Genomic DNA, 23,265 nt, shown 5'->3' on the forward strand with positions numbered 1-23,265 from the left:
ATCTTGGGCTTTGGATGATTTTGTTAGCTGTTTGAAAAAAGCCTCATCCACCTCTTCCGCCTGATTAGGTGGCCTGTAGTAGACTCCCAGCACGACATCACCTGTGTTTTTTACCCCTTTTAGCCTAACCCAGAGACTCTCCACCCTTCCGTCTCCTATGTCCATCTCCACCTCAGTCCAAGTGTGTACATTTTTAATATATAAGGCAACACCTCCTCCCTTTTTCCCCTGTCTGTCCTTCCTGAGCAAACTATACCCATCCACACCAACATTCCAGTCGTGTGTATTATCCCACCAAGTTTCAGTAATGCCAATAATGTCATAGTTGTATTTATTTATTAGCACTTCCAGTTCTTCCTGCTTATTACCCATACTTCTTGCATTTGTATAAAGGCATCTAAGATACTGGTTTGATCTTGCCTCTCAGCTTTGCCCTGACCCTCCTTTCTCTCTGCCATTATAGCCTGTGCTCCCTCTCCTGTTTCCAACCCATCTCCCAGGTCTTGTTCCCCACTTACCTGTGGGCTTTGCTCACCTCTCCCCGTCGAACCAAGTTTAAAGCCCTCCTTACTAGGTTAGCCAGTCTGTGCGCAAATAAGGCCTTTCCCCTCTTTGAAAGGTGAACGCCATCTGTTCCTAGCAGTCCTTCCTCAAATAGCATCCCGTGGTCGAGGAAGCCAAAGCCCTCCTGGTGACACCATCTTCGCAGCCAGGCATTCACCTCCACGATGCATCTGTCTCTGCCCGGACCCCTACCTTCTACAGGAAGAATTGAAGAGAATACCACCTGCGCACCAAACTCCTTAACCCGTACTCCCAGAGCCCTGTAGTCACTCTTGATCTGCTCAGCGTCACACCTCGCAGTATCATTTGTGCCCACATGGATGAGTAGCATGGGATAGTAGTCAGAAGGCCGGATAATCCTCGACAAAGCCTCTGTAACATCTCGGATACGGGCCCCTGGCAGGCAGCATACCTCCCGGGATGAACGGTCAGGGCGACAGATGGGTGTCTCCGTCCCCCTCAGCAGAGAGTCTCCAACCACCACTACCCTACGTTTCTTATCAGTGGTGGCAGCAGACCTCCCAGCCTTAGGGGTACGAGGCTTCACCCCCTTAACTGTTGGGGGTGATTTCTTCTCTCCTGTATCAAGAAGAGCATAATGGTTATCTTTTACCACAACAGGAGGGTTTGCAGCAGCGGTGGAGCACTGCCTGCTGCTAGAAGTAACCAGCTGGCTGTGTCCCCCCTGAGCCTCCTCCTCCACTGGTGTGTCAGATACACCCTGGGGCATCTCCTCCTCCACTGGAGTGTCGGTAGTCCTGTCAACTGGGACAGCACCATCAGCTGTCTCCACATGGATACTGTCCAGGAATTGCTCATGGACATGGATGTTCCTCAGCCTGGCCACCTCCTCCTGTAGCTCTCCCACCTGCTGCCTGAGAGATTCCACCAGTAGGCACCTTTCACATTGGATGCCACCCCCAGCCTGGATATCGGTAAGTGGAAATTGCAAATTACAGTCTTTGCAAGCCCACACCAGAATCTGGGTAAAAGCATCCATGCTTTGGTGCTCTGTCTGGCTACAGGCGCAGGTGGAGGAAACAGAAGCAGTGCTGGCACAGGTGTTGCGGGTCCTCCTCACCATTGTAAGCCTCCCTCTGTCAAACTCTCTCAAATTCCTCTCTGCTGTAAACAGAAAGATTTTCGATGTGGCTCAGGTTATGGGTTCAGGGGACCAATGGGTCACAGATGAGACCGACAAGGGACCCCCCCTCCCTTCCTACTCCCCTTCCTAACTCCCTTGCAAAACTCCCTGTTAGCAGCTCCTGGTCGCTTGTGCACAGCTATATAAAGCCCTGGCCTGAGTGAATGCCCCGCCCACTGGTTAAGGCTCAGCCAATTACCAGAGGCTTCTAGCTTTCAAACCTTCCTAGTAGCTCCACCTCCAACTGCCAGCTACAGCACACGGTCCTTCAAACAAACAAACCAAACAGACTGACAAACACAAGCTCAGCAAACAGCAAGTAACCCCCAAACACACACACAAACCCAAACACTGCAGACAGTCACTTACCCCACAGATGCTGTATGTGCTCCTCCTTCACCTGGAGAACTCCCTTGCAAAACTCCCTGTTAGCAGCTCCTGTTCGCTAAGCTCCCTGGTCGCTTGTGCACAGCTATATAAAGCCCTGGCCTGAGTGAATGCCCCGCCCACTGGTTAAGGCTCAGCCAATTACCAGAGGCTTCTAGCTCACCACCAACTCTACTGCTAAAGCTGTTCAACAGAATGGATGGCCCCTTTGCTTTCCCTATCATAGCCTGGGCATCATCTGTGCAGACACCTGCTCAGTGATGCAAACCCCACCAAGCTACAAGAGAGTTAGCCATTGGAAAGATTAAATGGTAGCCTGCTCCCTCCCCATTTTGGGCAGCATGTCCTGTCAGTGGACAACAAAATTCATGTATGGATTCTTCCAACTCAGATTGCACAAATGTTAGAAGCTGAGCAGAAGAATCCACATCTTAGCCCTGGTCTACACTATGAGTTTAGGTTGAATTTAGCAGCATTAGATCGATTTAACCCTGCACCCGTCCACATGACGAAGCCATTTTTGTTGACTTAAAGGGCTCTTAAAATTGATTTTGGTACTCCTCCCCGATGACGGAATTAGAGCTGAAATCGACCCTGCTGGGTCGAATTTGGGGTAGTGAGGACACAATTCAACAGTATTGGCCTCCGGGAGCTATCCCAGAGTGCTCCATTGTGACTGCTCTGGACAGCACTCTCAACTCTGATGCACTGGCCGAGTAGACAGGAAAAGACCCACAAACTTTTCATATCCTGTTTGGCCACCGTGGTGAGCTGATCAGCACAGGTGACCATGCAGAGCTCATCAGCACAGGTGACCATGGAGTCCCAGAATCACAAAAGAGCTCCAGCATGGACTGTACTGGATCTGATTGCTGTATGGGGAGACGAATCAGTGCTATCAGAACTCCGTTCGAAAAGATTAAATGATTAAGGGCAGCCAGACACCATGGCGGTTAGAAGAGCGCAGCAGGGCGCGCTGCACATCAGAGAAGCTTTGAAACCAGTTTCATGACTGGCCAGGTTATGGTGTGAAAGTTCTGTTTGTTTCTCCTTGATGAAAAACCGCCCCCTTGGTTTACTCTACTTCCCTATAAGCCAACCACCCTCCCCTCCTCCCTTTGATCTCCGCTTGCAGAGGCAATAAAGTCATTGTTTCGAATTCATGCATTGTTTATTAATTCATCACACAAATGGGGGGATAACTGCTAAGGTAGCCTGGGAGGGGTTGGGGATGAGGGAAGCACAGGGTGGGGTAGTTGTACGGGCACCCCTTAGAATGGCATGCAGCTCATCGTAGAAGCGGGATGTCTGGGGCTCTGCCCAGAGCGGCTGTTTGCCTCTCTGGTTCTTTGGCAGGCTTGCCTGATATTCCAGTAAGGACTAAATTTCCATTAGACGAAACTTAAAGAAGGGAATGACCTGGAGCCACTCCCATTTATGTCCAGGCGCCGCCGACTGACCTCACCGAGGCTGGCCAGGAGCACCCATGTCTGCCTAGAAGCGCCCAACAGACCTCACTGAGGCCAGCCAGGAGGAACCAGGAGACAGCAGCAGACAGTACAATACAGCTGCTAACGGTCTTTGATAACTTGCAACGTCAAGGAGCTGCTGCTGTGTAGCACTGCAGAAGACGTACAGTGACAATGAGCTGAGCGGGCTCCATACTTGCCATGGTATGTCGTCTGCACAGGTAACCCAGGAAAAAAAAGGTGAAAAATTATTTTTTGCTATTGCTTTCACGGGGGGAGGGGGGGAGAGAGAATGGGGGGCTGATGACATGTACCCAGAACCACATGCGACAATGTTTTTGCCCCATCAGGCATTTGAAGCTCAACTCAGAATTCCAATGGGCGGCAGAGACTGAGGGAACTGTGGGATAGCTACCCACAGTGCAACTCTCTGAAAGTCAATGCTAGCCTCAGTACTGTGGACGCACCCCCATCAGGCATTTGAAGCTCAACTCAGAATTCCAATGGGCGGCAGAGACTGAGGGAACTGTGGGATAGCTACCCACAGTGCAACTCTCTGAAAGTCAATGCTAGCCTCAGTACTGTGGACGCACTCCACTGACCTAATGGTCTTAAGTGGGGACACACAGAATCGACTCAAATAGATTTCTAAAAAATCGACATATTAAATCGACCTACTTTTGTAGTGTAGACATACCCTTAGTTTCATCCAGTTGCATTGAGAAGTACTGGCCCTCTTGAACATCTGCAGATATGGTCAGGAATACACAGGCTGACTGCGTTACTGGAGGGGAATTGTTTCAATTTGACTCTCAGCAACAGATTCCAACGTAAGTTAATGACATCTAAGACAGATGCAATCTACGGTTCCTCAGTTTTGAGGATTGGCAGCTTTTGCTATTTGCATGTTTGATGGGCATTTCTGTTTTCAACATGGTCATTTAACAAAACAATATTCTGATTTTGTAAACCCATTAGCTTTCACTTGAAGAATTCAATGGATTTCTTTTGTAAAGACTGATGCCTAGTTTCCAACTGGGCTCAGTGCTTCCTCCTTTGAATGGCCATAGGCACACCTTCGGAAGTTTCTGGAAAAACTACTTTGAAGTACTTCAGTAGAACTCTGGTGTATGTTTCAGCCCACGACTGCCAGAAAATAAAGCCAAGCTGCAAGTGTCCTGCTGCATCTTGGTGCCCCCGTCTCGCTGTACCCACTTGTTTCATCTTATATTTTGATTGCAAGATCTTTGGAGCTGAAGTCTTGTACAAATAAATATTCATAAACTTTAAGGCCAGAAAGAAACCCAAGGTCATTTAGTCTGACCTCCTGTACATCGCAGACCATTAAATTTCACACAATTACTCCTGTATTTAGCTCAATAACTTGTGTCTGACTAAAGCAGGTTTTCCAGAAAGCATTCAGTCTTGAATTTAAGATATCAAGAGCTGCAGAATCCACCACTTTCCTTGCTAATTTGTTCCAATAATTAATAAACAAACATCACTGTTAAAAGTGTGCCTTATTTCCAACTTGAAGTTGTCTGGCTATGACTTCAGTCATTATGATGATTTTTCCACTAGATTAAAGAGCACTTTAAATTTCCAGTATTTTCTCCCATGAATGTACTTACACACCACAAATCATCTTTTTTATAAATTAAAACAGACTGGGCTCCAAGTCTTTCACTGTAAGGCATTTTTCCAGCTCTCAAATTAGCTTAAATGGTACTTTTCTGGACCATCTCCAAATTTTCAACATTTTTTAAAATGTTACCACCACGCCCAAATGCAGTATTCCAGTATCAGCCTCACCAATATTGTATACAGAGATAATCATCATCACCTCCTTATTCCTACTGACTACTCCTCTGTCTCCACATCCATGGATCACATTAGCCCTTTCAGTCACAGTGTCACACTGGAAGTTCATGTTCAGTTGTTTGTTCACTATGACCCCTAAAATCTTTTTCTGAATCACTACTTTCCAGGATACAGTCCCATATTCTGCAAGTAGGGGCTTCATTTCTTGTTCCTAGATGTATGAAAGTTTGCATTTGGCAGTATTAAAAACTCATTTTGATCAAATGGGCAGGTCCATATTACCAAATGATCCAGATTGCTTTGTATGACTTATTATTAAAGCAGTCTGCCAATTTTTGTGTCATCTGCAAATGTATTCAGCAATGATTTTATATTTGCTTCCAAATCATTAATAAGATACTGAATAGCATTGGGATCAGTACTAATCCTTGAAGAACCCCACTGGGAATACCCCCATTTGATGACTCCCTATTAACAACTACTTTTTGGAGCCATATTCCCATCATGGCTCAACACTGAACCAATGAATTTAAATTGTTGCATAGACTAACTCTGCATTTGGCTTCTCGTTGTCCCTCTCAAGGAAGCATCATATGTACAGTAACTCCTCGCTTAATGTTGCAGTTATATTCCTGAAAAATGTGACTTTAAGCAAAACCATGTTAAGCGAATCCAATTTCCCCAAAAGAATTAATGTAAATAGGGGGGTTAGGTTTCAGGGAATTTTTTTTCACCAGACAAAAGACTGTATATATATTTTACACACACACACACACACACACACACACACACACACACACACACACACACACCATAAATTTTAAATAAACAATTGGATACTGTACACAGCAATGATGATTGTGAAGCTTGGTTGAGGTGGTGAAGTCAGAGGATGGACTATTTCCCAAGGAATGCCTTAGTGCTGAATGATGAACTAGCACTCGGCTGAGCCCTCAAGGGTTAACACATTGTTAATGTTAAGGCAACACAAATGGAGGGAGGGAAGACAGCATGGCAGACACACACACGGGGTGTGTGTGTGTGTGCGCGTGCGCGCGAGCGAGAGAGATACATTGCCCCTTTAAGTATGCTGACTCCACCCTAAGTATATTCCCTTTTTAAGTAGGCCAGCAAGTTGCGACAGCAGCTGCTGCTAGCAAGCTCCCTCTGTCCTGAGCCCTGTCATGACCCTCCTCCCTCCCGCCCGCTCTATGGAGATGGGGTAAGCAGGGAGAGGGAGACACTCTGACATTAGCCCCTCTCTTCCTGCCCTCTCCCCTGCACACCAAGCAGCAGGCTCTGAGGAGCAACTCCAAGGCAGAGGGCAGGAGCAGCACAAGGCAGTGAGGGGAGGGACAGCTGAACTGCTGACAACTGATAACCTGCTGGGCAGCTGCTGCACAGGGAACTTAAGGGAGCGGGGAGCTGATGGGGGGCTGCCAGTCCGCCCTGGTTCCAAGCCCCCACCAGCTAGCTCCAACAGGCTGCACTTTCTGCAAGCAGTGGACAAAGCAGGCAGCTGCCAAACACTGTGGTAAGGGAGCATTGCGCAACTTTAAACGAGCATGTTCCCTAATTGATCAGCAACATAACAAAACAATGTTAACTGGGACGACTTTAAGTGAGGAGTTACTGTATTTAGTCTTTTCAGATGATTTGTAAGCCATTTTCTTCTAATATAGCCCTTCCATAGTACTAGGTCCATTTCCAGTTTGTATTTATCTTCGTGGCATAATTGACAATGACGTTACTGACAAAAAAGCATGTTTCCCAGAGTCTTCCTTCTAACTTCCTGCATAAAGGTGTCCATTACAAATCACAAACAGTAATGGGTTTAACACTAATCCATAACGTAGGCCTACCCTCACAGTGAATAATTCACATTGTATCATACTAACTACACTAAGCTTCCTACAGAAGTCTAGGACTATTACATCTATGCAGTTACGTTTATCAACTAAACCTGTAATTTCCTTAAAATGAAATTGGGTTTGTCTGACAAGACCTATTTTCCATAAAACTGTGACCAACTGGGCAAGAGATTAGGACAAAGCACCTCAGAGAACAGAAAGAGACAAGGAGATTGTATCCCTGCCTCATTCAGTGCACAGGATGGACCTGCTCTGGGGATGAATAAGGATTATGCAGCGAAGTAGACTCAACTGTAGAACCCTTGCCTCATTTGTTGCAGAAGTTGGAAGGCGTGCAGTGAAAGATGCACGAGATTGAAGGAAGCGAAAGGATGAGCTCATGGGTAAGGCAACTTGAATGATTCCCTGGAGAACGGAATTCTGTGCCTGCATCTGCCACAGAGAGCTCCTACGTGATGCTAGGCAAGCCATTTAAACCAAACTTTTCAAAGGTGTGTTCTCATTTTCTGGGTGCTTGAGTTGAGACACTGGGGTGTAATTTGTAGAAGTGCTCACAATGCACAAATACAACTGAAATCTGTGGGTGCCATACTTTGAAATGCAATGCCTCTGCTTGTCAGTATTCACTTCTGAATATTACAGAAGTAAATAGTCCCTAGATAGGTAGTAAAATACAGACTTGATCGTACTTTATTTATGGAGAAACAGCTCACGTGCTCTGAGCATATATAGTACCATATAATTTTATGTAACTGGAAAAATTAGGCCCTAGGCATCTCAAACCGGACATTTTTATCATTTTAGAGAGGAATCCAAGATCAGACTTATTTCTATTATAAGTCTCCACCTTAACTGAGGAGAAGCTGCCACACGATTTACTACAGTATTTTATTTTAATAATGATATTAAAAAGTTTAGTTTGTAGATTCTTACTCAGTCTTTTGCTGGCAAAAAAGTGAGAGATTATCTGTTGACTTCCTGAAAATGAAAATGGTATCTTTATTTATTAACACAGACATCTTTTGCAATGTAACTAACTTTAGTCAGTCTAACCATTAAAAACAAAAAGATGGCAGATATACATTCAATAATGTTTAAAAAAAACCACTTAGCATATTTGCTTAATGGAAATTTTCCTTTGACAATGCAATGAACAGTAAAGTTTTTTAATATATACTACACTAATTGTTTAAAACTGTTTCCTGGCCTTGAAAATTTGTTCACAGAAATCATTCAATTTAATTATAGTTTAGAAACGTCAATAAACAAATCATAGTGTGTGAAGTTTAAACATATATAAATCAGTATCTTGTAGTCCATAGGACTAGCCTGCTTGTTTATATATAGGGCCCTACCAAATTCACAGCCATGAAAAACATGTCACGGACTGTGAAATCTGGTCTTTTGTGTGATTTTACCCTATATATACAGATTCCATGGGGGAGATCAGCATCTCTCAGATTGGGGGTTGTGACTCAAAAGGAAGTTGGAGGGAGCATGGGGGGTGTCACATGGTTATTTTAGGAGGGTCATGGTATTACCACATTTACTTCAGAGCTGGGCAGCCGGAAAGCAGTGGCTGCTGGCTGGGAGCCCAGCTCTGAAGGAAGCGCTCTGCCAGCAGCAGCGCAGAAGAAAAGAAAATCAGGCAACAATCAGGTAACAAGACAAATATAATAAAAGAGCATTTTAAATGTGATAAAAATGAAGGATGACTAAATCAATGTACATTTTAAGTAATACAATGGATTACCAGTCCTGATAACTTGTTTCCACTTACAAAATAGTTTACTGCTTGGTTGGAGTTGAAACAGAAATCAGAAACATGAGATTAACCAAATTTAAGTCTGGCATTAGCAATTGAATTAAAATTTAAATGGAACAAAATTTTAAGTTCTCACCTGTATTAGGTACGAGCCCCCTGGGTCTGCACTGGCAGATTCATTCTGCATTGTATTCTGCTGTGTAATAGCATCTTCCCTCTTTCGCTCCTTCTGTCCTGTTTCATCATCGTCATATTCATCCAGACTCTAAAAACAAAATACTCAGCTGAAAAAAGCTATTTGACATTTTGGATTTGTATGCAAACAAAAACTGAAGCAGTCTATAAAGTTTATATATCAGTATTAATAGTTTCAGAGGTTAGTTCAAGATTTATGCATTTTGTTTAAATTAACATGGGATTCTGATTCTATATTGGTCATGCTGAAATAGTTTAAATATAGAGATCAAGTTTGGGAAACTAAGTAGATTTTGTTTTTTAAAAAATAATAGTTAAGAAAAAGTCAGTTCCCCCAAAACACCCAATTGGCTTGAGCAACATTTGCAGGCCTGTATAAGCCCAACAAAGGAAATAATAGAGGAAATGTAGAGGCAAAGTAGAAAAACCAGACTGACACTTCAACACACACCACTGGACCTGCTTTTTGGCACAGCAACATTTGCTAAGTCTGGAATGTCAATCTGAATTTTCTGCCTTAATTCTAAGTTTCCATGCCTTTGTCATCTCAGTTGCACTCTTAACATTAAACAAATCTAGTGGTCTGATTTTGTTTTCAGTAGTTTGTGTAGCTTTTTTACCCACAGAAGTTGGTCCAACAAAAGATATTACCTCATCCATCTTGTCTAACTAGTACTAATGAGTAAGGCTGCGTGACTGTCACAGAGGTCACGGATTCTGTGACTTGCCATGACTTCTGCGGGTGCTGGTGCTGGTTCAGGGGCTAGCAAAGCCAGGCAGCCCCTGGGCCAGGAGCAGCAGTTTGGATGTGTGGGAGAGGGTTCAGGGTTGGGGCAGGGAGCTGGGGAGCGGGACAGCGCTTACCTGAGGGGGGATCCCTGTCTCCCACCGGCACGTCCCTGCATTTCCTAGTCTCTCATTGGCTGCGTTTCCCAGGCAGTGGGAGCTGCCAGAATCGGTGCTTGTGGCAGAAGCAGCATGCAGAGCCCCTCTGGTCACCCTTCCCGCTATGAGCTTCAGGGACATGCCTATCGGAGCTGGGTAAGGAGCCTGCCAGCCCCGCCAACCCTTTCTCCACCCTTCCGCCCCACACCAGCAGAGGTCCCGGGTTGTGCAGTGCCGCCGCAGCCCACCTCCCCAACCACAGCACCAGCGGGGGTCCTGGGCCATCCTCCTCCAGCAGCCACAGTTCAACCCACCCAACTTTTAGTAGAGGTATAGAGTAAAAGTCATGGACAGGTTGCAGGCTGTGAATTTTTGTTTACTGCCCATGACCCATCCGATTTTTACTAAAAATACCTGTGACTAAAACGTAGCCTTACTAATAAGAGGTTCTCTTCTTAAAGACAGAATACACTACCATTTATAACATTGAAAATGCTACAGGCTATAATACTAGAAGCTGAAGACCAGCCATTATCCTAATGATTCACTCTGATGGAACACAAGACTTCAAATAAAACAAAACAAACCCAAACAATTAAAATGAAAAAGAGACAGGAATTTATCTTTAGTTCTCACAAAGCCAGACTTCTACAAAAAGAACTACTGATCTGATACAAGATTTCTCAAATGAAGTGAAGATTAGTGTCACACAGTGGATGTATGATACTTTACTAGAAAAATAAAAACGAAGATTAAAACTCAGTGCAGATTCTGCCTCCACATTTCAAAATATTCAATTAATAATGTGAAAACCCTGGAAAACCTCAAAGGAAAAAAGTTTTCAACTTTGAGATTAGAGTGAGGAAAGCTGTCCTAAACTATCATGTAATAAATCTTAAAGTTATAAAAAACAGAAAGCAATTATTTCAAATAAACTCTTTACATTTTTAAAAGACTATCCATCTAAATTTACACAGAATACAAAACCTCCGAAGTAGTTAAGTTGCTATTTTAATCAGAAAAAAAAACCCGAACCTCTTCCTCTGCTGCTTCAACTTCATCTCAAATGCACCTAATTTACATTTTGTAGCAATCATAGTGAGATGAAACTTTTTTCCCCACCATTATTTTATTCTCCATCATTAGATTTTCAATGCAAGGATTGTCTATTTGTTACTAAGAATGGTATTGAAAATACCCTTAGCAGTTTTGGATATTAACATCGTGATTGGTATGGGATTCCCACCCTCAACATTTTAGAGAAAAATATTAAGTTAGCAGCATATTGAGCAGTGCATCTCCTCCACCCCTCATCACCATGCCCATGAGCTCAAAGGACACACACAATAGTGACAATAAATCAATACTGTCAAAGTGCATTACACACAAATACTCCAAATGAGACTGCAACTGAATTGCGTAGCGTCAGGCTCACTCCCTGACAGAAGAGCAGCCGGGTAAGCCTGAACTTGCATGATTACCGTGAGAGGAGGGCGGGGAGATTGCCTCCCCTTCCAACTGAAACATGGAGCAGAACCCGTACACCAGCTCGTGCTAAGGCAATTGTGAGCTGTGCAGAGCCACAAAATGCTATGGTGCCTTATGACTGCATATAGATGCACTAAGAGAAGTTTGCTGAGATCCACTTGTGAAATGGATTGTCTGCTCCTTGTGGCTCCTTACAGCTAATAAAGTCTTGACAAGGAATGTTACCATCCCTCTGAAATGGACAAGCTGTCAGCAACTTTCAAAATCTGTTACAGTCGGGTCCATCCTCAAGAAAAAAAAATACACTAGCTGAAAACATACTGACGTGCTCAAATAGACGTAATATTTACAACTATTTTAAACACAAGATGTTTAACTTAAAATTTGTAATAATATTTATGAAGAGCTATCCTTAGCCTTCAGTTCTAGTGACCATGGTTCTAAGTTTTGGAAGTAAAATATGGTATGTGATAAAACTTGAGACTTTTACTGACTTTAAGTGGTAGATTTAATTAAAAAGGTATTACTTAAAAGTTAGGGTATGTCTACATCTACAATTTTGCAGCGCTGGTTGTTATAGCTGTATTAGTACAGATGTATAGGGCCAGCGCTGCAGAGTGGCCACACTTACAGCAACCAGCGCTGCAAGTGGTGTTAGATGTGGCCACACTGCAGCGCTGTTGGGCGGCTTCAAGGGGGGTTCGGGGAACGCGAGAGCAAACCGGGGAAGGAGACCAGCTTCACCGCGGTTTGCTCTCGCGTTCCCCGAACCCCCCTGCAAACCGCAGGGAAGGAGACCTGCTTGCATGGGGGTTCGGGGAACGCGAGAGCAAACCGGGGAAGGAGACCAGCTTCGCCGCGGTTTGCTCTCGCGTTCCCCGAACCCCCCTGCAAACCGCAGGGAAGGAGACCTGCTTGCTCGGGGGTTCGGGGAACGCGAGAGCAAACCGGGGAAGGAGACCAGCTTCGCCGCGGTTTGCTCTCGCGTTCCCCGAACCCCCCTGCAAACCGCAGGGAAGGAGACCTGCTTGCTCGGGGGTTCGGGGAACGCGAGAGCAAACCGGGGAAGGAGACCAGCTTCGCCGCGGTTTGCTCTCGCGTTCCCCGAACCCCCCTGCAAACAGCAGGGAAGGAGACCTGCTTGCTCGGGGGTTCGAGGAACGCGAGAGCAAACCGGGGAAGGAGACCAGCTTCGCCGCGGTTTGCTCTCGCGTTCCCCGAACCACCCTGCAAACCGCAGGGAAGGAGACCTGCTTGCTCGGGGGTTCGGGGAACGCAAGAGCAAACCGGGGAAGGAGACCAGCTTCGCCGCGGTTTGCTCTCGCGTTCCCCGAACCACCCTGCAAACCGCAGGGAAGGAGACCTGCTTGCTCGGGGTTCGGGGAACGCGAGAGCAAACCGGGGAAGGAGACCAGCTTGATTACCAGAGGCTTCCTCAGGTATGCTGGGATACCTGCTTATTCCACGGAGGTCAAGAAAAGCGCTGGTAAGTGTCTACACTTGATTACCAGCGCTGGATCACCAGCGCTGGATCCTCTACACCCGAGACAAAACGGGAGTACGGCCAGCGCTGCAAACAGGGAGTTGCAGCGCTGGTGATGCCCTGCAGATGTGTACACCTCCTAAGTTGCAGCGCTGTAACCCCCTCACCAGCGCTGCAACTTTGTGATGTAGACAAGCCCTTAGAAATTTACAAAATCTCATCACAGTCTGAGTATATTAAAAACAGGTTCTCTTACTGCTGCAATTATCTGGACCATTAGGACATATCAGTCAACTGAAGTGTTGTTTTGCCTTGCATTCCACTCTTCTCTGAAATAGTTTGCTTCGCTTCATAAAATGGTTCCACATCATTAAACGCAACAAATACAAGAATTCATGTCTCTGTCAGCAGTATCGGAGTACTGTACTCATGTCTGCATCACACCTCAGTGATTATCATACTTTTCTTGCTTTTTAAAAAATTTTGCTGCTCCACGCAAGGGAATTCAAATCTCTAAAAAAGTATTTTCCTTTCAAATCACTTGTGTTCTGGTACAGCAGATATTCAATGTGACATTTGCACATCTGATCTTAATACTAGCAATCCACAGAAATTCCTTAGGTTTTCTAGCATTTCAATAAATATTTGATGCTGTAGCATAAACAGTTTTGCTATAAACCTCTACTGTGGAAAATAAAAGTAGGAAGTTTTCTTCTTCATTCTAATTCACTTGAAAACAGCCACAAAGATATTCCTGCATTCCCAATTCACTGCCAGTTTGCAGTTGAATTTGACTTAGCAGAAAGAAAACATTTTAAATGAATCGCAGCTGTACACAAACACTTTAGTGGAAGTGACTAAAAACAATTAGAGATTATGTTTTTTCCATAGCCGAAAATGGTGTTTTTCTAAAGGAAGAAAAGTCTCAAACTAGATCAGTTTACACTAAACATCACATTTGAACACATATGAGCAATTGCTGAAATTGCAGAATTCAAGCACCACTGCTTATCATTTTGAAACTTCTTTATAACAAAAATATCTTTACTGTTTAGGAGGCAAGACAGACATGATTGTACAGAAACTGGTTAGAGAACAAAATTCATTCTAGTCTACAGCAAACAAGCTTTTAATCTAGTAAACAATATATTAACAGCAACTTAAAAAAAAGTTTGAGGTGCTAAGGATTCACTGGTGTTGAAAATTAAGCAGGCAACCCCGGAGACAGAGATACCGAACTGAAACGGTAAAAATATTTTCTAAGATTCCCTTTTATCACAAAAGAATCAGCCCAAGAACTTGGCTATACTGGAATTCACTTTGGCAGTAACCAACATCTTGCTTCCTCAGCTGATTATTTATAAAAGCTTGATAAACTTAGCTGCAAGTATGAAAGGACTACCTTACAAATCCCTCATTCAAAGTCACCTTTTTTCTTAGCATTCAGTTTCCACTGCTGCGCTGTCTGCTCTTACTGTCACATCTAAAACTGGTTTGTCACATACCTGTCCTACTTCAGTCATAAGGTTTCATCTTCCTATATTTGTAAAAAGTGTCATGCACACCTCTGAAACTGTAAAAACCACCACACACACACACACACCCACCCACTCCTATTTGGGGATATAGTACATTTCCCCAAAAACCTTCAAAGGAGGCGGAGCCACCGCACATTTATTTAGTTCATATCTTTTTGGCAATTCCTGAAATGTTTAGCTGAACCTGTAGCAATTGCTTTTCATTTTTACAGAATTCATTGTATGGAAAGAACCTAACAGCTTTGCAGAATTAGCTAGTCTACAAACATATCCATCAAAACCAATTAACACAGCCATCTCAGGTGTGGAATGTTCCAGATGTTTAACAGAGAACATCAGCACTACAGAACTGTTTAGGCCAAACAATGGTGACTACAAGATAGGCAAACAGCGTTCAAATAAGAATCAAATGTTCAAATTCTGCCTATTTAGGAGCTTTACAAGACTCTTTAATGGCTTGTTCAACACTCCTCCCAGGAACCTGCTCAACAGGTTTTAATAACCTATGAGAGATGTGACAAATATTTGGATCTTATACAGGGCCTTTTGTACTCCACATATCTCTAAGTGCTTTCCACGTAATAGGTTAGTGACTATGCTGGATAAAAGGGCAGGTATTATACACTCAATTCTTTCACTCTATAATCTAGAAACTATTTTATTGAAAAGGGGAACACAGTGACATTAGGATTAGCCACTTTTCTTTAAAAAAAATGCTAGACTCTTACTACTCACATAAAATAATAAACTACTCACATAAAATAATAAAATAAACATGAGTGTCCCAAGCAGGGGCTTCAAACATCTGATCTCAAGGAAGGAACTTTCAAAAGTGCAGAAAGTAATCACATTAAAGTAGAGCATTTCAGCATCTATATTGGTCATGGTCATAAGCATGGATTTTCAACTAAGCGGCAGATTAAAGGCAGAAATCTTTTGTATCAAAGAACATCTGAATGCAGCAATGGGTCAGTGAAAAGCAGGTGGCCCACAGTTGATTACAGACTGCATGGTGGGATGCTTTGGGGTTGATTGTGATGCCTCATTTGGAAAGAAAGACAACGGTTCAAAAATTGACAAATGTTCCTGGGGGTGGAAATAGGAGTAGGACTCTCTGTGGGAAACCTCAAGCTTCTGGTGGTTATAAGCCACATTTTACATGAATCTTTTCAAATGGATTGTCATGGTAATACAAGTTTTGCAGTCAGTTTCACTGCTGCTATTCAGAAGACTGTAAAACTGAAACTCAATAATTATGTAAGTTACATGCCGCTGCTTGGAGAAGTTACAACATGAGCAGCTACAGGCACTGTAGTTATCTAAAGAAAAATATCTTTGCCATCCCCTCCAAAAAAAGGGCGAGGCCGGAAGAACAGTGGCCAAGGCTCCCTTTTCTCATATCAGCCAGGAGGCTTCAGCAGGAAGAGACAAAACTGTGCCTCCCTTCAGCAAATAGATGGGTTGGAGCTTCAGTTTAGTACACATGTACATGCTGAAGCAGGGTTTCTCAAAACAGGGGTCGCCGCTTGTGTAGAGAAAGCCCCTGGTGGGCCGGGCTGGTGTGTTTACCTGCCCTGTCTGCAGGTCTGACCGATCACGGCTATCACTGGCCTCGGATTGCTGCTCCACGGCCACTTCCAGCAGCTCGCATTGGCCTGGACCAGCGAGCCGTGGCCAGTGGGAGCTGCGATCAGCCAGACCTACGGACAGGGCAGGTAAACACACCGGCCAGGCCTGCCAGGGGCTTTCCCTACACAAGCGGCAGCTGCTGTTTGAGAAACCCTGATCTATACTACCAATTTTTTCTAAATTTCCCTCCTGTTCATAGACTCATAGACTCTAGGACTGGAAGGGACCTCGAGAGGTCATCGAGTCCAGTCCCCTGCCCTCATGGCAGGACCAAATACTGTCTAGACCATCCCTAAGAAACATTTATCTAACCTACTCTTAAATATCTCCAGAGATGGAGATTCCACAACTTCCCTAGGCAATCTATTCCAGTGTTTAACTACCCTGACAGTTAGGAACTTTTTCCTAATGTCCAATCTAAATCTCCCTTGCTGCAGTTTAAGCCCATGGCTTCTTGTTCTATCATTGGAGGATAAGGTGAACAAGTTTTCTCCCTCCTCCTGAGGACACCCTTTTAGATACCTGAAAACTGCTATCATGTCCCCTCTCAGTCTTCTCTTTTCCAAACTAAACAAACCCAATTCCTTCAGCCTTCCTTCATAGGTCATGTTCTCAAGACCTTTAATCATTCTTGTTGCTCTTCTCTGGACCCTCTCCAATTTCTCCACATCTTTCTTGAAATGCGGTGCCCAGAACTGGACACAAGACTCCAGCTGAGGCCTAACCAGCGCAGAGTAAAGCGGAAGAATGACTTCTCGTGTCTTGTTTACAACACACCTGTTAATGCATCCCAGAATCACGTTTGCTTTTTTTGCAACAGTATCACACTGTTGACTCATATTAAGCTTGTGGTCCACTATGACCCCTAGATCTTTCTGCCATACTCCTTCCTAGACAGTCTCTTCCCATTCTGTATGTGTGAAACTGATTGTTCCTTCCTAGGTGGAGCACTTTGCATTTATCTTTATTGAACTTCATCCTGTTTACCTCAGACCATTTCTCCAAATTGTCCAGATCATTTTGAATTTTGACCTTGTCCTCCAAAGCAGTTGCAATCCCTCCCAGTTTGGTATCGTCCGCAAACTTAATAAGCGTACTTTCTATGCCAACATCTAAATCTTTGATGAAGATATTGAACAGAGCCGGTCCCAAAACAGACCCCTGCGGAACCCCACTTGTTATACCTTTCCAGCAGGATTGGGAGCCATTAATAACTACTCTCTGAGTATGGTTATCCAGCCAGTTATGCACCCACCTTATAGTAGCCCCATCTAAATTGTACTTTCCTAGTTTATCTATAAGAATATCATGCGAGATCGTATCAAATGCCTTACTAAAGTCTAGGTATATCACATCCACCGCTTCTCCCTTATCCACAAAGCTCGTTATCCTATCAAAGAATGCTATTAGATTAGTTTGACATGGTTTGTTCTTTACAAATCCATGCTGGCTATTCCCTATCACCTTACCACCTTCCAAGTGTTTGCAGATGATTTCTTTAATTACTTGCTCCATTATCTTCCCTGGCACAGAAGTTAAACTAACTGGTCTGTAGTTTCCTGGGTTGTTTTTATTTCCCTTTTTATAGATGGGCACTATATTTGCCCTTTTCCAGTCTTCTGGAATCTCTCACGTCTCCCATGATTTCCCAAAGATAATAGCTAAAGGCTCAGATACCTCCTCTATTAACTCCTTGAGTATTCTAGGATGCATTTCATCAGGCCCTGGTGACTTGCAGGCATCAAACTTTTCTAAGTGATTTTTTACTTGCTCTTTTTTTATTTTATCTTCTAAACCTACCCTCTTCCCGTAAGCATTCACTATATTAGACATTCCTTCAGACTTCTCAGTGAAGACCGAAACAAAGAAGTCATTAAGCTTCTCTGCCATTTCCAAGTCTCCTGTTACTGTTTCTCCCTCCTCACTGAGCAGTGTGCCTACCCTGTCCTTGGTCTTCCTCTTGCTTCTAATGTATTGATAAAAAGTCTTCTTGTTTCCCTTTATTCCCATAGCTAGTTTGAGCTCATTTTGTGCCTTTGCCTTTCTAATCTTGCCTCTGCATTCCTGTGTTATTTGCCTATATTCGTCCTTTGTAATCTGACCTAGTTTCCATTTTTTAGATGAAGCCTTTTTATTTTGTAGGTCACGCAAGATCTCGTGGTTAAGCCAAGGTGGTCTTTTGCCACATTTTCTATCTTTCCTAACCATCGGAATAGCTTGCTTTTGGGCCCTTAATAGCGTCCCTTTGAAAAACTGCCAACTCTCCTCAGTTGTTTTTCCCCTCAGTCTTGATTCCCATGGGACCTTACCTATCAGCTCTCTGAGCTTACCAAAATCCACCTTCCTGAAATCCATTGTCTCTATTTTGCTGTACTCCCTTCTACCCTTCCTTAGAATTGCAAACTCTATGATTTCATGATCACCTTCACCCAAGCTTCCTTCTACTTTCAAATTCTCAACAAATTCCTCCCTATTTGTTAAAATCAAGTCTAGAACAGCTTCCCCCCAGTAGCTTTTTCAACTTTCTGAAATAAAAAGTTGTCTGCAATGCAGTCCAGGAACTTATTGGATAGTCTGTGCCCCGCGGTGTTATTTTCCCAACATATATCTGGATAGCTGAAGTCCTCCATCACCACCAAATCTTGGGCTTTGGATGATTTTGTTAGTTGTTTGAAAAAAGCCTCATCCACCTCTTCCACCTGATTAGGTGGCCTGTAGTAGACTCCCAGCACAACATCACCCGTGTTTTTTACCCCTTTTAGCCTAACCCAGAGACACTCAACACTTCCATCTCCTATGTCCATCTCCACCTCAGTCCAAGTGTGTACATTTTTAATATATAAGGCAACACCTCCACCCTTTTTCCCCTGTCTATCCTTCCTGAACAAACTATACCCATCCACACCAACATTCCAGTCGTGTGTATTATCCCACCAAGTTTCAGTAATGCCAACAGTGTCATAGTTGTATTTATTTATTAGCACTTCCAGTTCTTCCTGCTTATTACCCATACTTCCTGCATTTGTATATAGGCATCTAAGATACTGGTTTGATCTTGCCTCCCAGCTTTGCCCTGACCCTCCTTTCTCTCTGCCATTATAGCCCGTGCTCCCTCCTGTTTCCGACCCATCTCCCAGGTCTTGTTCCCCACTTACCTGTGGGGTTTGCTCACCTGTCCCCGTTGAACCTAGTTTAAAGCCCTCCTTACTAGGTTAGCCGGTCTGTGCGCAAATAAGGCCTTTCCCCTTCTCGAAAGGTGAACGCCATCTCTGCCTAGCAGTCCTTCCTCGAATAGCATCCCGTGGTCAAGGAAGCCAAAGCCCTCCTGGCGACACCATCTTCGCAGCCAGACATTCACCTCCACGATGCATCTGTCTCTGCCCGGGCCCCTACCTTCGACAGGAAGAATCGAAGAGAATACCACCTGCACTCCAAACTCCTTAACCCGTACTCCCAGAGCCCTGTAGTCACTTTTGATCTGCTCAGTGTCACACCTCACAGTATCATTTGTGCCCACATGGATGAGTAGCATAGGGTAGAAGTCAGAAGGCCGGATAATCCTCGACAATGCCTCTGTAACATCTCGGATATGGGCCCCTGGCAAGCAGCATACCTCCCGGGATGAACGGTCAGGGCGACAGATGGGTGTCTCCATCCTCCTCAGCAGAGAGTCTCCAACCACCAACTTGGTGGAGCTTGGTTCAGCTTGGTGGAGTTAATGTAAACAGTTCAAGATTGTATGCAATGTTACCAACATGTAGTCTCACCTTGCTCAGAGAGAGTTAGAGGACTACTGTGAAAACAATGTTCTTACTTGTGCTACCCTTGTGTGCATCACTGCTGAAGCAACTGCTAGGAGGGAGCAACAGTGGGGAATTTGGGGAAAAAATCCTAATGTAGATAAGCCCCAAACAGATGCCTTAGATGCTAGAAGAGAACTCTGAAAAAGATACCTATTGTTAAAAACAGACTGACTAGGATAGTCACTACAATATTTGGGGGCATCTTTAAAACAAGCAAACTGGTATATTGTTATTGCACTCTATTTCCTTCCCTTACACTAGAGGTGTCATGGTATAATTCCCCACTCTGAACCAAGCGTCCAAAGAAGGGGTACCAGCATAAATTCCTCTAAGCTCAATTACCAGCTTAGTACTTGTAGCACTGTCACCAACCAGGAATTCCAGTGCCTGGTACACTCTGGTCCCCCCAAAACCTTCCCTGGGGACCCCCCAAGACCCAGACCCTCTGGATCTTACCACAAGGAAAGGAAAACCTTTCCCTCACTGTTGCCTCTCCCAGGCTTCCCCTCCCTGGGTTACCCTGGAAGTCACTGTGATTCAAACTCCTTGAATCTTATAACCGAGAGGAAAATGCACCTTCCCCCCTCCTCCTCTCTTCCCCTCCCAGATTCTCCCTGAGACAGACACTAATCCTAACACAGAGAGAAATTAGCCTCTCTCTCCCCCTTCCCTCCGTTCTCCCCACCAATTCCCTGGTGAATCCAGACCCCGTCCCCTGGGGTCTCACACCAGAATAAAAAAACAATCAGGTTCTTAAACAAGAAAAACTTTCAATTAAAGAAAAAACAAAAGTAAAAATTATCTTCGTAAATTTAAGATGGAATATGTTACAGGGTCTTTCAGCTATAGGAATACCCTATCAGCCTAAGTATTCAAGTACAAATTAAAATCCTTTCAGCAAAATATAAATTTGAACTCCTTCCAGCCAAATACACATTTGCAAATAAAGAAAACAAACATAAGCTTAGCTCGCCTTATCACCTAGTACTCACTATACTGAACTTATAAGAGCCTGTATTGGAGAGATTGGAGAGAAACCTGGTTGCACGTCTGGCCCCTCTGAGCCTCCAGAGTGAACCACCACCAAAAACTAACAGCACACACACAAAACTTCCTTCCCTCAAGATTTGAAAATATCCTGTCCTCTGATCAGGTGACAGCCAGGCTCACTGTTCTTGTTAACCCTTTCCAGGCAAGAGAGATATGAAGCACTTTTCTTTTATTAACTCTTACTTATCTGTTTATGACAAGAGGCTAGCATCTTAAAGAGTTACAGGGTGAGTGGATGGTTGGGGGAAGTGTTTGAGCAAATGAGTTTATCAATTCTGTGTTTCTAAATGTATTTTCTCTTACATTTTTAAACTAATACTTTCATCAGTTTGCAATACAACCTTGATATCAAGTTGCATTGAAAATATTTGTTAAAAGTTAGTTATGAGGCTTTCATATGTTTCTATTTCCTGGTTTAGTGAGCTAATACTTTGTTTTCTGTTGCTATCCACCTGAATGTCATTCAATGTTTACATCAATCACTACCACACTTGAAGGGTTGGAGTCAGGTCATACCATACTGTTTAAGCCAGACACGAATACTGAGCAATGATACTCAATAGGCAATAACCAATACCTTGTATGTGATACCAATACTAACAGTGGATTGAAGAGTTCATAAACTTTATCATTTCAAAATTATAGTGCTTAAGCTGAAGTTTGGTGCACTGCATCACTTTCTCCTTATCCTTCACGTTACCACATGAAGAGATGTTGATCTGTTCTTCAACACTTAATTAAGGGTGCCATGGGGTCCATATTAATGGTCGTTTGTACAAACTGGAGTTTGTTAAAAATCATCATCATCAAGGTTCTACTATAAAGTCAGACTTTTCTCTAAATGTTGGAGGTTTCTCATAGATGGATCCAAGTTTTCCATCTGCACTTATACACTCCACCATCCCAGAAAGCATGTGCACTCTGGTCTGCTCAGTATCTTCAGAATTATTGGACATTTCTGAGATGTTAGGGACACTACTTATGTAGAGGTTTGGAATTATTTTCTTTTGGTGTTTTCTCCAGGATGTTGAAGTGGTGGATATCTGTCTGCATGTCTGGCTATGGCATTTTAGAATTCTGATTTCTATTCACGTTTCACATGCTGTGATTATTCTGTTTCTCTGTCATTGAGTTGTATAGAGTCTAGCAGTTACTCCTTTTGTTCACATCTTCTCAATTCATCTTCAAAAAGAGACATTATCATCCGTATTACCATAGCATCCAACAGCCCTAGTCATGGATAAGACCACTTCAATGTACAGTGCCTAGCACAAACTGAACAAAAAGATGATCTGTGCCCCTAAAGAATTTACCATTTATATCTACATGGTGCTGCAGTGCAAACTGGATAGGTACCTTTTAGTTTTCACCAGTAGGACCTATAATTGCAGAGTGCAAAACATTAGAGGGCTCTACAATTCACACCTCTCTAGGTCACTCGGCAGCACTGTGTAGTCAAGCCCTACTTATAGGACAAGAGATGGATCCAGACTGATTGATGAGGTACAATAAAAACAAAGAATATTGGTCAGCACACCAACAATCTAATGGCTGTCAACTGACTGTGAGCATCATCGGAAAGGGGAGTTTCAAAGAAAGGCATCTGAAGGAAGACAATCAGGTAGCTGCAGATGTACATGGGGAGCTCCTCCCAAGCACATGGGGTATAATGCGGGGAAAAACGCAGGCTTATTTGAAAATGTTACAAGAGAGTGATGGAGGCTAGTATCATGGGCCAAAGAGGCAAAAGTCAACATCTGAACAGCAAATGAGAGATGACAGGTAGTAGCAGCAGCAGCTCCAGGCACTAGCGCGTGCCTGAGGTGCTAAGCCGCGGGGGGCACCTTGCCGGTCCCTGTGAGGGCAGCAGTCAGGCAGCCTTCGGCGGCGCGCCTGTGGGAGGTCCGCCGGTCCCGCGGATTCGGCGGTAAGTACACCAAAGCTGTGGGACCGGCGGACCTCCAGCAGGCAAGCCGCCGAATCCGCGGGACAGGGGACCTCCCGTGGGCAAGCCGCTGAAGGCTGCCTGACTGCCATGCTTGGGGTGGCAAAAAAGCTAGAGCCGCCCTGACAGGTAGGATGGGGATAAGTTGGGAAGTCCCTTGAAAGTGAAGACAAGTAGTTTATGTCTGATGCAATAGAGAAGGTGGAGCCAGTGGAAGGTTGCAAAGAG

General features: G+C 44.1%; 1 protein-coding gene across 2 annotated transcripts in view; it reads right to left on the reverse strand.

The window, feature by feature from the left end:
- PAWR (pro-apoptotic WT1 regulator) overlaps nt 1-23,265 on the reverse strand; it is a 164,272-nt gene that overhangs the window by 64,370 nt on the left and 76,637 nt on the right. For both annotated transcript variants that reach the window (XM_050935795.1, XM_050935802.1), the window contains exon 3: nt 9,158-9,286. In XM_050935795.1, the coding sequence (XP_050791752.1) occupies nt 9,158-9,286 (129 nt within the window). The remainder of the gene's footprint in view (nt 1-9,157; nt 9,287-23,265) is intronic.

The sequence above is a fragment of the Gopherus flavomarginatus genome, chromosome 1, assembly GCF_025201925.1.
Source record: "Gopherus flavomarginatus isolate rGopFla2 chromosome 1, rGopFla2.mat.asm, whole genome shotgun sequence".
Taxonomy (NCBI): Eukaryota; Metazoa; Chordata; order Testudines; family Testudinidae; genus Gopherus; species Gopherus flavomarginatus.